The sequence below is a fragment of the Xyrauchen texanus genome, chromosome 26 (genome assembly GCF_025860055.1).
Source record: "Xyrauchen texanus isolate HMW12.3.18 chromosome 26, RBS_HiC_50CHRs, whole genome shotgun sequence".
In the NCBI taxonomy this organism is placed as follows: domain Eukaryota; kingdom Metazoa; phylum Chordata; class Actinopteri; order Cypriniformes; family Catostomidae; genus Xyrauchen; species Xyrauchen texanus.
The window spans coordinates 17,254,768-17,266,810 of record NC_068301.1 but is presented as its reverse complement, the minus strand read 5'-3'; the positions used below and the strand labels follow the sequence as shown (position 1 = coordinate 17,266,810).

The following is a 12,043-nucleotide window of genomic DNA, read 5'->3' as shown; positions in this document are numbered from 1 at the left end:
TCCAGTACTGCAGTACAAGTGTGGTCATTTGAACGCAGTATTCCTGCAGTTTCCAGTACTGCAATACATGTGTTCATTTGGACGCAGTATTCCTGCAGTTTCCAGTACTGCGTTACAAGTGTGGTCATTTGAACGCAGTATTCCTGCAGTTTCCAGTACTGCGGTACAAGTGTGGTCATTTGGACGCAGTATTCCTGCAGTTTCCAGTACTGCAATATAAGTGTGGTCATTTGGACGCAGTATTCCTGCAGTTTCCAGTACTGCGGTACAAGTGTGGTCATTTGGACGCAGTATTCCTGCAGTTTCCAGTACTGCGGTACAAGTGTGGTCATTTGGACGCAGTATTCCTGCAGTTTCCAGTACTGCGGTACAAGTGTGGTCATTTGGACGCAGTATTCCTGCAGTTTCCAGTACTGCGGTACAAGTGTGGTCATTTGAACGCAGTATTCCTGCAGTTTCCAGTACTGCGGTACAAGTGTGGTCATTTGAACGCAGTATTCCTGCAGTTTCCAGTACTGCAGTACAAGTGTGGTCATTTGAACGCAGTATTCCTGCAGTTTCCAGTACTGCAGTACAAGTGTGGTCATTTGAACGCAGTATTCCTGCAATTTCCAGTACTGCAATACATGTGTTCATTTGGACGCAGTATTCCTGCAGTTTCCAGTACTGCGGTACAAGTGTGGTCATTTGAACGCAGTATTCCTGCAGTTTCCAGTACTGCGGTACAAGTGTGGTCATTTGGACGCAGTATTCCTGCAGTTTCCAGTACTGCAATACAAGTGTGGTCATTTGGACGCAGTATTCCTGCAGTTTCCAGTACTGCAGTACAAGTGTGGTCATTTGAACGCAGTATTCCTGCAGTTTCCAGTACTGCAGAGTACTTACTAGAATGGTGCTCGAAGTTGAATATCCGACTAGATCCATCAATCCTGACCATAGTGAGAAGCATCATTTGACGTCATTTCCAAGATGGCGGTGACCAACGAGTATAACACGTAGCTGAGTTTTGTGGTGTTTTCACTGCACAAAATGTTTGAACAAGCAATATACAAGAATGTAAACATTTTATGTGTAAGATATAGGAACACAAAACGTTCTTGTTGAGTCATTGCACCATCTTATGGTTTAAACATGTGAGCTTGACGTGTAATTGAGTGGAACACATTGAGGTCGGAAGTGGAAAGATTTCAGCTCTAGTATTCCCACATCTGACTTCGTCTGGAACATGGCAATATGTCTTCTCCAAGGTAACTTAGCTATTACTGTTGTTTACGAAAATTGGATAGCTTTACATTAGCCTTCTGTTTAATTTTTTTTATATTCACTCAGAACTGCTTTGTTAAAACTTTGAAATTACTTTGTGATCAACTCATTCTCTGTAGCACTTCGTCATAGGCAGCCTACACCCGATTTCCCCAATCTTGTCACGTCTTTTCTTGTGTCAGTAAAAAAAAAAAAAGGCAGGATGTGGGAGGTGGAAGGTGGATCTCGAAGACCTCCTACCAAAATGTTAATAAGTCAAGTCATTTTACCGCTATTATATTATAATAATATTTGTATAGTTCTTTTCACAACACACATAATTTCAAAGCAGCTTTACAGAAAATTATGTATTATGTCTTTGAGTCATATTTAAAAAAAATAATAAAATAAAAATAGTGCAGTATTATATACATATAATTCTTGGGAATAAAAAGCAAAAATCTAAGCAAAATATAAACACATTCACATATTTCATCAAGTTCAAATTTATTGTATGTTTTGACACTAAAGCAATTTTGAACAGTAAAAAGATCTGATGAAATATGTTGAGGTTTATTAACAGCAATTGGTATTGCCTATACCATGAACCATTTTCAGTATAAACACATTGTGTAATTCAACAGTATCTTTAAAAGTGAAGCATTCAATTCCTGTGTCTCCAAGCGGAGGTGACAAAATAGTTTTCAAACAGGCTTCCAAAAGATTTCCCAAACAGTTTTCACACTTCAACCTCATACAATTGAGCCAGTATTGCTATGTTGGGCTGGCCAGTCAATCAAACAAACAAAACAATGTTTTGATAGTCCCATATTTTGTGAAATGTATCTAATGGTTTAAGCCAGGTTCACTTTACTTTGCTGTCTGAGACAAATTCTAGGGATTGTTGAAGATTTTCCTTCGTAATTCAAAATGGCCAGTCTTTGATCACTTTAATGTAATACTGTGTTTACCTAATTTTCACAGATGTCCGATTAATTGCAATGAATCTTGGTCTCCTAAGAAGTTCTGACAGTTACAGAAAATTTGCAACGCAGTCGTGGAGTGTGACTGCTGCTACGACTCTCAATCGGGACGATTGGGACCAAAGTCTAGTCAAAGTCTAGTCTGACATAGTCACACAGTGAGCCATAGCTTTTATCCAAGATCTTAATGAGCACATTTCCTAGAAAATTGCACTCATGGCAATCTTCAATTCATAGAAAGGCAGATTACTACATGTTTTATCCAGACTAAAATGCATTACAGTTTCTGTAATTTTGATTGAACTGATTATATTAATCATCTATTTAATTTATTAAAACTTTTCATTTGAAAAAAAGAAGAAAACAAAATTCAAAGGTGTCCTGAGAGAGCATAGCATTTATCTATAGGCATGCGATATTAAGAGTAGAGCTTGATGAGATGTTGGGGGTGTTAGTCCTCTTCATTGTAACCCACAAGCTTTGCACTAACTTCCCACAACCTCAGGGCAGCAAGATCATCTTTACCTTCTGGAGCTGGTTCCTTCAGCTTACAATCACTGTAAACAGAATGATCTCATAATCTCTGTTATCAATAAATAAGCATAAAAATGTCAGATAATTATTTGGAATATTTTAAGAAACTGTAACGCTAAATATGCTTCAATCATGCATTCTATATTATCTCATGGGTACTTTCTATAACAAACAAAATAAACCTACAGGTCAAAGTTCAAGGCTTGTCTAATTAATTAGGCAATGCTGACATTGCTAATTCCCGTACTGTTCGGTCACATAAGATATACATTTTCTGCCTTTCAGCATTCCACATTAAGATATAATATCGATCAGACCAGCTTTAAATTTGCTCAAATATTTTAACATGATCTTTTACAAATTTTTTATAAATAATTTAGATCTGTCAGAATTAATGCGTTAATGCATGTGATTCATTTAAAAAGTTTAGGTATTTATTTTTCTTAATGCATTTTTAATGCATTTACCGTTAATACAACATAAGCCAGCATAAACACTTGTTGGAAGCTTGGAACCTTTGTAATGTGTCCACCTGGAGTAATTTCACTGACACAAACTTCAGAAACACAAAACAGCGCTTCCCTGTCAGCAATAAAATTATGGAAAAAGCAACTCTTAGTGCTATTTGATGTACAAAACAAGCCTAGATGGGATTTGTGATAGAAAATAAAGTATTTTCAGCCTATGTAAGGCAAATTTTAATTTCCACAGAAGCATGCCAAGTTTTAACTATCACCAAAACCCAGAATGAGACGTTTTTCTGTCTATAAGTGCTTTTCATGTGGAGTTCAAAGCGGCAATTGATGCTGCCGTTGATGCTTTGACACAAATCATGAACACAGCTTTAAGATGTCTGTAGGAAAGTGGATAGCAGTCTACTAGCAGATTAATACCACTGACGTGCGGTCTGGGTAAGCAAACTAGGCACTGCCTACCCTGCCAAAATTCAAAAATAAAATGTTTATTAAATAATAAACTTGTATTTATATTTTTACTTTTTATTCTTGTGATTTTTATATATGCAATATGTGTGTTATTCCAATTGTTTAGACGTTATGATGACAAATGTAGCAGTTACGCATAATCAACTAAAAACAAATGGTAGAATAAGCAGTGCTTTTACGGTCCATTCATTGCAGACAAGCGGAAACCCCATGTTACGCATGCGCACTTCGATCCTGTATTCTTTAACATGTACGGCAAAAAGCACAAATCTGCTGTGCCTTTTGACGTAAATATGTTATGCCCGTAATCATCTCCGTTACGTATCAGACATGGACCAATTAAAATCGAGATATTCCTGGACATTTGCGTAGCTAACGTCATTACACAATAGCTAGCGTACATGCCTAATCCCCGCCAAATTCAAAATCAAAATGACAGCACCGGCTGTAATCACGGAATTAAGACATTTTTCCAAGCTCGATTTTAATTCCAAATATGAGTTAATTGCAAGAGGGAGGTCTACGCCAGCCTTAGATGGACTAGTACAGCAAAAGGGCCCAAAAATTATCCGATCATTTCAAACTGATTGGTATGTAAGAAAAGATTGGCTATGTGGCTGTGCGCTTGTGTGTGTGTGTGTGTGTGTGTGTGTGTGTGTGTGTGTGTGTGTGTGTGTGTGTGTGTGTGTGCGTGAGAGAGAGAGAGAGAGAGAGAGAGAGAGAGAGAATACACGATATACATTCTGATTTGTACATTTCTTGATATGCCGCGCTTGTGCGTAACGTTCACTGTTTACGCGCTTGTGTGTGTGTGTGTGTCTGTGAGAGAGAGAGAGAGAGAGAGAGAGAGAGTACACTATATACATCCTGATTTGTACATTTCTTGATATGACGCGCTTGTGCGTAACGTTCACTGTTATTACGTATTATTAGCTTAAACAATACATCAGGTAATCTGGCTTTCATAACTCACTGCCTAGCCTCTTTAAGACATCACCGCACGTCACTGATTAATACAATGGAGGATGGGAGTTTAAGAGATTTATTTACCCATTGCAATGAAAATTAAATTAGTGAACCTCCCAATTAGACTTTGGGAAATGTTTAATGTTACTTGCTATTTTAGTGCATTTCTAGCTGTTTAGAACATGTTAAGCATTATATTGTTACATATTTGTTTTGTTTTCTTTCCTAAGATGGAAATAAATTCATTTTGACAGGAAAATAAGAATATATGGTGACAAATTTCAGCATTTTCAAAATATGGGATTAATCGCTATTTAAAAAATTAATCGACTGACAGTATTAAAATATCTTTATGCTGCCTTTATGTCCTTTTTGGAGCATGAAATATTTAGACCCCACTGACTTGCATTTTATGTATATTAGAGCTGCACGATTAATCATTAAAAGATCGTGATCTCAATTCAGACACCCACGCAATCTCATTTCTAAATGACAACGATTCTGCAATGTATACATTAATGTTTCAGTGGCATGCATTTGTAAGGCGGTCAAATTTTAATTAAAAAATCACTTCAAGGCATGTTTTTAAATGTTGATAAACTTTATATGGCATCAACAAAACACAGTGCTCCTGCACCAGATGCTGAATAAACCAAAACGTTTGTCCAGAGCAGTGGTTTACAAACTGCAGGGTGCAGCCACGAATAGCTAGGAGTGTGACATAATCTCTGTTCTGTTCAATATTTTAATACTTTTCGTAATACTACAAAAAGACTGGCATTACCAAGACCTGACTAAATTAGTTTAGTTTTACATTAAATTACCATTTTTAACGTTTTATACAGCTAAAGCTTAAAGCACTGTTTAATAATTCCTTTATAAGTTTGAAGCAAGTTTTACAAGAGAAACACTGAAGACCTCATTGTTTTAATTAAAATTTTTAATATTTATTTTATAAAAACATTTGTAAAATAACAGTTTTATTGCATATTTGCTTGCAAGTGTAATACCAAGTTAAATTAGATCTGTTAATGAAGCTTTTACTGCTCATTTGCTTTTTATTTAAACAGTTTAAATATTTTTTTTTAATATTATGCAGTTTTTTTTAACAGGATTTTTTTTTTTTTCAATAATCACAAGGTGCTGTTTGATTTATAATGTATTCGTTGCACTCTCTTGTGGACTTCAGATATTTAAAATGTATGTCCAGGTTTTGTAAATCACTGAAAGAAGCATTTTTCTTCAGAGAATCTTGATCTGTGATTCTCAGTTTATCCAGAATCGTGCAGCTCTAATGGATATAAACACATCATTCTGTACATCTATGAAAATACCTTTGTAAGTCATACAATTTTCAAATGGAGTAAATGATGAAAGAATTATCATTTTTGGGTGAACAATGCCTTCACCATGACAAATTCATTTAAAAAACAATTTCAAAAGCTTTCTATATTAGACAAATTCTAGCCGCAAGCTTTATTTCCCTTTTCAGCATAAGTGATGCATACATAGTGACAAAATTTACCATGGAAAAAGCATGAGCCCAAAGGTCCTATTGCAAATGATGCCTATACCTCGATTTGTGTACAAAAGGTAATGATGACAATGCACCAGCTCACCTGAAGTAGCAGCCACTGTAAGTCTCCAACCCCTCAGCAACTGCACAGTAGATGGAGGTCTGAGCACCTTGCTTTGGGTTTTTCATCAGTAGGAGGGCAGGAAAAGACAACAGGGCACTGAGCAGTGGGTGTCGTGTCTGCACGTAACGGCCCAGTTCAGTGCGGATTACTCCAGGGTGAAGGGCATACACTGTTACACCAGACCCTGATTTAAAAAGAAACAAATCAAGTGTAATGTTATAACACCATTCAGGGAAAAAACTATATGCAGTGGGTTTTTGTTGTATAACCAGCTAATCAAAGCATTTTCTAGATATGCTTGAACAAAACTGATGTATCAGTGATAAAAGTACAAACCTTGAACCCTCCTTGCTAACTCGCGGGTAAACAGCAGGTTGGCAAGTTTGCTCTGCCTGTAGCTGACCAGGGAATCATATGGTGCTTTGTTGAAGTTAAGGTCATCAAAGTGGATCTTACCTGTTAGACAGGTATTTGAACTGAAATATGATGTTCATTTAGGAACAGTCTCACATGAACTTCTGAAATAATAATGCTTCCCTAAGACATGCAAAATCAGTAAGGTTTGCTTTAGAGTAAACATGGATATTTTCAGCTGTGGTATCTTTTGTCGCCTATATCACATGTACAACACAAACTTTATTGATAGCTTTTGAAAACTAAAAAGATGTAAAGTACAGCTGAACAGGTTCATGTTTAAGGGATATTGTGCCATGTTCATGTTGTTCCAAACCTGTAAGACGTCTTTCCTTTGTAGAACACAATTGGAGATTGTGTTCAAAGTGTACTTTCATTGTATAAAAAAAATTGCAATAAAAGTAAATAGTGACTGAGGCTAAATTCTGCATAACATCTCTTCATATGTTCCATGGAAGAAAAAAATGCATATGGATATGGAACAACGTGAGGGTGAATAAATGATGACAGAATTTTCATTTTTGATTGAACTGTCCCTTTAATGGGTGGGTCTTTACCTCCATTGTGAACAATGCTGGACACATTAACAACTCGACTTGGAGTAGAGTTCTTCAGCATGTCCAGGAGCAGAACAGTCAGGAGGAAATGGGCCAAATGATTGACAGCAAACTGGGTTTCATAGCCATCCTTCGTAAGGCTTTTAGGGCACATCATTATTCCTAGTAGTATGACAATGGTTTTGTCAACAAAACTTTGTAATAATTAAAATTAAAGCTAAAATCACAGTGTGGTTTGTTGCAAAGGTCTCACCAGCATTGTTAATAAGTATATCCAGTCGATCCTCTGTGGCAGTGTATTCTTGAGCAAACTGCCGTACAGAGAACAGAGATGCCAAATCTAAGTGCCGAACTACTATGTTGCCATTTCCCGTAGACCTGCGAATCTCTGCTGCAGCCTTTTCTGCTCTTGAAAGATCACGACAAGCCATCACAACCCGAGCCCCTAAGAATAAATAAAAATTCACTTCATAAGAAAACAGTGTCTGTCCAAGTCTAATAATTTATGCATATGTATTGTGACCTTAAAAAGATAGTTCACCCAAAAATGAAAATTCTCTCAACATTTACTAACCCTCATGCCATCCCTTATGTATATGACTTGTGTTTTTCTTCTGAACACAAAGATATTTAGAAGAATAGCTCAACTATGTAGGTCCATACAATGCAAGTGAATGGTGACCAAATTTGTTTAGCCCCAAAAACACATAAAGGCAGCATAAAAGTAATCCCTGACTCCAGTGGTTAAATCCATATCTTCAGAAGCGATATGATAAGTGTTGATGAGAATCAGATCAATATTTAAGTCTAAATCTTTCACATTCTTCTTTTGTTTTTGATAATTCACATTCTTTGTGCATATCACCACCTGCTGAGCAGGAGGAGAATTAATAGTAAAAAACAGACTTAAATACTGATTCTCACCCCCACCTATCATATCGCTTCTGAAGATATAGATGTAACCAATGGAGTCTTATGATTACTTATCGCTGCCTTTATGTTCTCTCTGGACCATAATTGTATGGAACTGCAGTGCTGAGTTCTCCTTAATTTGTGTTCAGCAGAAGTAAGAAAGTCATACACATCTGGGATGGCATAAGGGTGAGCAAATGATGAGAGAATTTTCATTTTTGGATGAACTATCCCTTTAAATCCTTAAAATACTCCAATGTTGGCGTATCAGCTTTCTTCATGAGGATCAGTTGATGAACTGTGACAGTGTATTTACCTCTTATTGCCAAGTCACGTGCTGTCTCTCTTCCGATGCCAGTGTTGGCACCAGTTATGACAGCTGTCTTTCCATCCAGTCGCACATGACAGCGGCATACTCCACCTGCAATCCACTTTTTCAGCAGAACCAAACCTGATGTTGAAGAAAATGAAGCAATTCAAAACCAAGGAAATTCTAGTATTGTCAGTCCTGATAAGCACAGTGGCCTATGCACCCTGCAAATAAAGACCTGGAAGCAAGACCTGTTGAAGACCTGGATGGTTGCCCTTAGGAGATTTGATAGCAAAGCCTTGAGGTCCATGATGCAATGGTTCAGCAGGATCAATAGAGTTTATTAGAAATTCACAGAACTGCAGTAAATGTGCCGAATTTCTGTAAAACACCCTGCAACTGGGCAAATTTCCAGCTAACTCCAATTTCAATTGGCATTCAAAATCTCCTTACTAACTCTAGGTAAGTGACATCCTTGTATCAGCTGTGCTGTCCAAGATACTGAAAGGAGTAACTCAATACAAGTGAAAGCAATAAGTGAATTAATTGTGGGGGGAAATCTGGGGTAAAACAAAAGAACCACAGGCAAAAACATAACATTTTAAAGAAGCTTGCTTTAGTTTAAATAATCTTTCTGGTGTGAGACTTGCTGGGATTATAGCTTATTTTAATCTACAAATCACAAGCATAATTCTTTCTTTGGGATATATTTAATTTGTTTCTACTGTTATATAAATATATTCTACAAGCATTCTACAGATAGTCTACCAAATATATATTAAGTTGTGATGTTTTGGTGTTGTAGGGCTGTTTGGCTTTGACATAGAGTTTCAATACATTTATTTGTTTATTTACTGAATGTAACATTACAATGTAATTAAAACACTGCAGAGCCACATTGTCTCTGAATTCTTCTGGATTCCTCAAAAATCTATAAAATCCATTAAATTACACAAACTTGAGCAACAAGATTATACCTTCCACACAATAGTTTTAAATGGTCTCAGAAATAATTAATGGAGCCAATGATTCTTATCCATGTGGTCTTTATGATTTGTATTCTGTAATGACTTGCAGAGAATAAACAGTAGCCTATTAAACACTTTAGTTGATTACTGACACATGTTGTTTTAGTGCTCCAAAGGTTAACATGAGAGTTAATTATATAACATAACTTACTAATAGCTGTGATCGCAGTTACTGTGCCGTATTTGGCTAGACGATTTGACTTCAATTCCTCCCACAGTTGAATGACTGAGATAGAGAGATTCATGTCATATGTTGTGATGAGTAGTCACCTCTGCTCTCATTTTTTTTTCTGACCTACAGTAAGAAACTCCTCTTTTCTTTGTTCGTTCAAAATCTGTTGTTTCAACTGCACAGCCACAGTTAAGCTTAGTGACTGCTAACACGTCAGAGCACCCTGCATTTAAGACTGCGTTAAGGTTTTATAAGAAGATTAAACCAAGATCATGTTAGACTCCATGGATTATGGTGAGGCAGGAATGTGAATAACAAAAACAGCAACGAACACAATTTCCTGATTTAAATAGACATGGTTAACATGTTTAGCAGTTTGCATTTTAGATTTTTGGATTTCAAGACAACACTGCAATATTGTGACAATTTCAAAGAGTCCCCGTTAACTTAAAAAGCTTTTAAGGTCATGTGTGCCATTAACTGATTATTGATTTGAGCATTTTTTTTATATTATCTACAAAGATCACCTATGTTATATCATATGATATGTGACAGGATTAGTCAGAAAATAAGTAATTGTTTTGAAAGTCAAGGATATGTTAAAAAGTACAGTAGACGGCTGTGGCTTCAAGCCATTAACAGAACTGACTGGACTGAGGAGATCATTTCCAACTCACGGCTTTGCAGCAAACATTTTAGGTACGTTATCAACTCATATCATTATAGTATAGCTAAGAATAATATCTGTATTTATGATGGCTTTGTGTTGTACTTTTGTTTAATCTTTGACTACAAACATAGTACTTCTATCAAGTTGAGCCTGCAAGGTGAGCATAGCAATCAGTTTTGCCAGATTATTCAGGAGAAACAAGCAACTTGGCTGGAAAATAAGCGACCTTTAGTTTAGTTTCATAGGATACACTTTTACTCCTATGAATTTTATAAAAAATTATTATTATTATTATTTATTAAAATACTATTTATTTAAAGTAATTCAACACAATCCAGGAAAATGCAAATAAAAAAAGTACGACATTTATTAAGAAAACAATAATTAAAACGACAAAATTTATATATATAGAACAATTGCTATCATTTATTTAATGAATGCACGCTTTGCCTTACACTTACAATAGATACATAATATTGGGATTTGTTCATGATGTAAAGCCAGAGAAGGATGGGTCAACAAAAATGTTATGTATCTCTCAGTGAAACTCCCAACAGTATTAGGGCTGCCCCTTGAAAGTCGACTAAACGTTAGTCGATGAGTAGAGTCTTGATCGACAAAGTTTTGATAGGTCACAGAAAAAAACTCAAAGCAGTTTTACTGCTGGTTGGACCCTATGCGGTACTATGGGATAACTTTCGTTAAGCATGGTAAGGGTTAAGCCTATATAATAAAGCAAGACACACACATGTCTTGATTTCAAACTTTGAACTTAATTTTTTATTTATTTTAACTAAAAATTTAAATGAAACTAGAAAAAAATAAAATGTGTGTTCAACTTTTTTGAAAGATGGATTTACAACAGGGCAACGTCTCTCTGACAAAGAAATTCATCAACAGACTTCATCTGTGCATTCTCTACTGGACAGGTGTTTTGTTGTCTGGGAAAATACATCATGTGTGTGAATACATTTTTTAGTTTTTTCTTCACTATATATATATATATATATATATATATATATATATATATATATATATATATATATATACAGTGCATCCGGAAAGTATTCACAGTGCTTCACTTTTTCCACATTTTATGTTACAGCCTTATTCCAAAATGGATTAAATTCATTATTTTCCTCAAAATTCTACAAACAATATCCCATAATGACAACGTGAAAGAAGTTTGTTTGAAATCTTTGTAAATTTATTAAAAATAAAAAACAAAAAAATCACTTGTACATAAGTATTCACAGCCTTTGCCATGACACTCAAAATTGAGCTCATGTGCATCCTGTTTCCACTGATCATCCTTGAGATGTTTCTACAACTTGACTGGAGTCCACCTGTGGTAAATTCAGTTGATTGGACATCATTTGGAAAGGCACACACCTGTCTATATAAGGTCTCACAGTTAACAGTACATGTCAGAGCACAAACCGAGCCATGAAGTCCAAGGAATTGTCTGTAGACCTCCGAGACAGGATTGTATCGAGGCACAGATCTGGGGAAGGGTACAGAAAAATGTTTGCAGCACCGAAGGTCCCAATGAGCACAGTGGCCTTCATCATCCGTAAAGGGAAGAAGTTTGGAACCACCAGGACTCTTCCTAGAGCTGGTCGCCAGGCCAAACTGAGCATTCGGGGGAGAAGGACCTTAGTCAGGGAGGTG

The 12,043-nt window shown here is 36.1% G+C and overlaps 1 protein-coding gene across 1 annotated transcript; it reads right to left on the bottom strand.

The window, feature by feature from the left end:
• Positions 1 to 1,741: 1,741 nt before the first annotated feature.
• Positions 1,742 to 9,923, bottom strand: LOC127619939 (retinol dehydrogenase 12-like). Its single transcript, XM_052092973.1, has 7 exons — positions 9,682 to 9,923; positions 8,509 to 8,643; positions 7,534 to 7,725; positions 7,281 to 7,442; positions 6,646 to 6,765; positions 6,289 to 6,493; positions 1,742 to 2,782 (listed from the first exon to the last, which is right to left on the bottom strand). The coding sequence occupies exons 1-7, from the start codon at positions 9,773 to 9,775 to the stop codon at positions 2,677 to 2,679; spliced, it is 1,014 nt and encodes a 337-aa protein (XP_051948933.1). The 5' UTR covers positions 9,776 to 9,923; the 3' UTR covers positions 1,742 to 2,676.
• Positions 9,924 to 12,043: the final 2,120 nt, after the last annotated feature.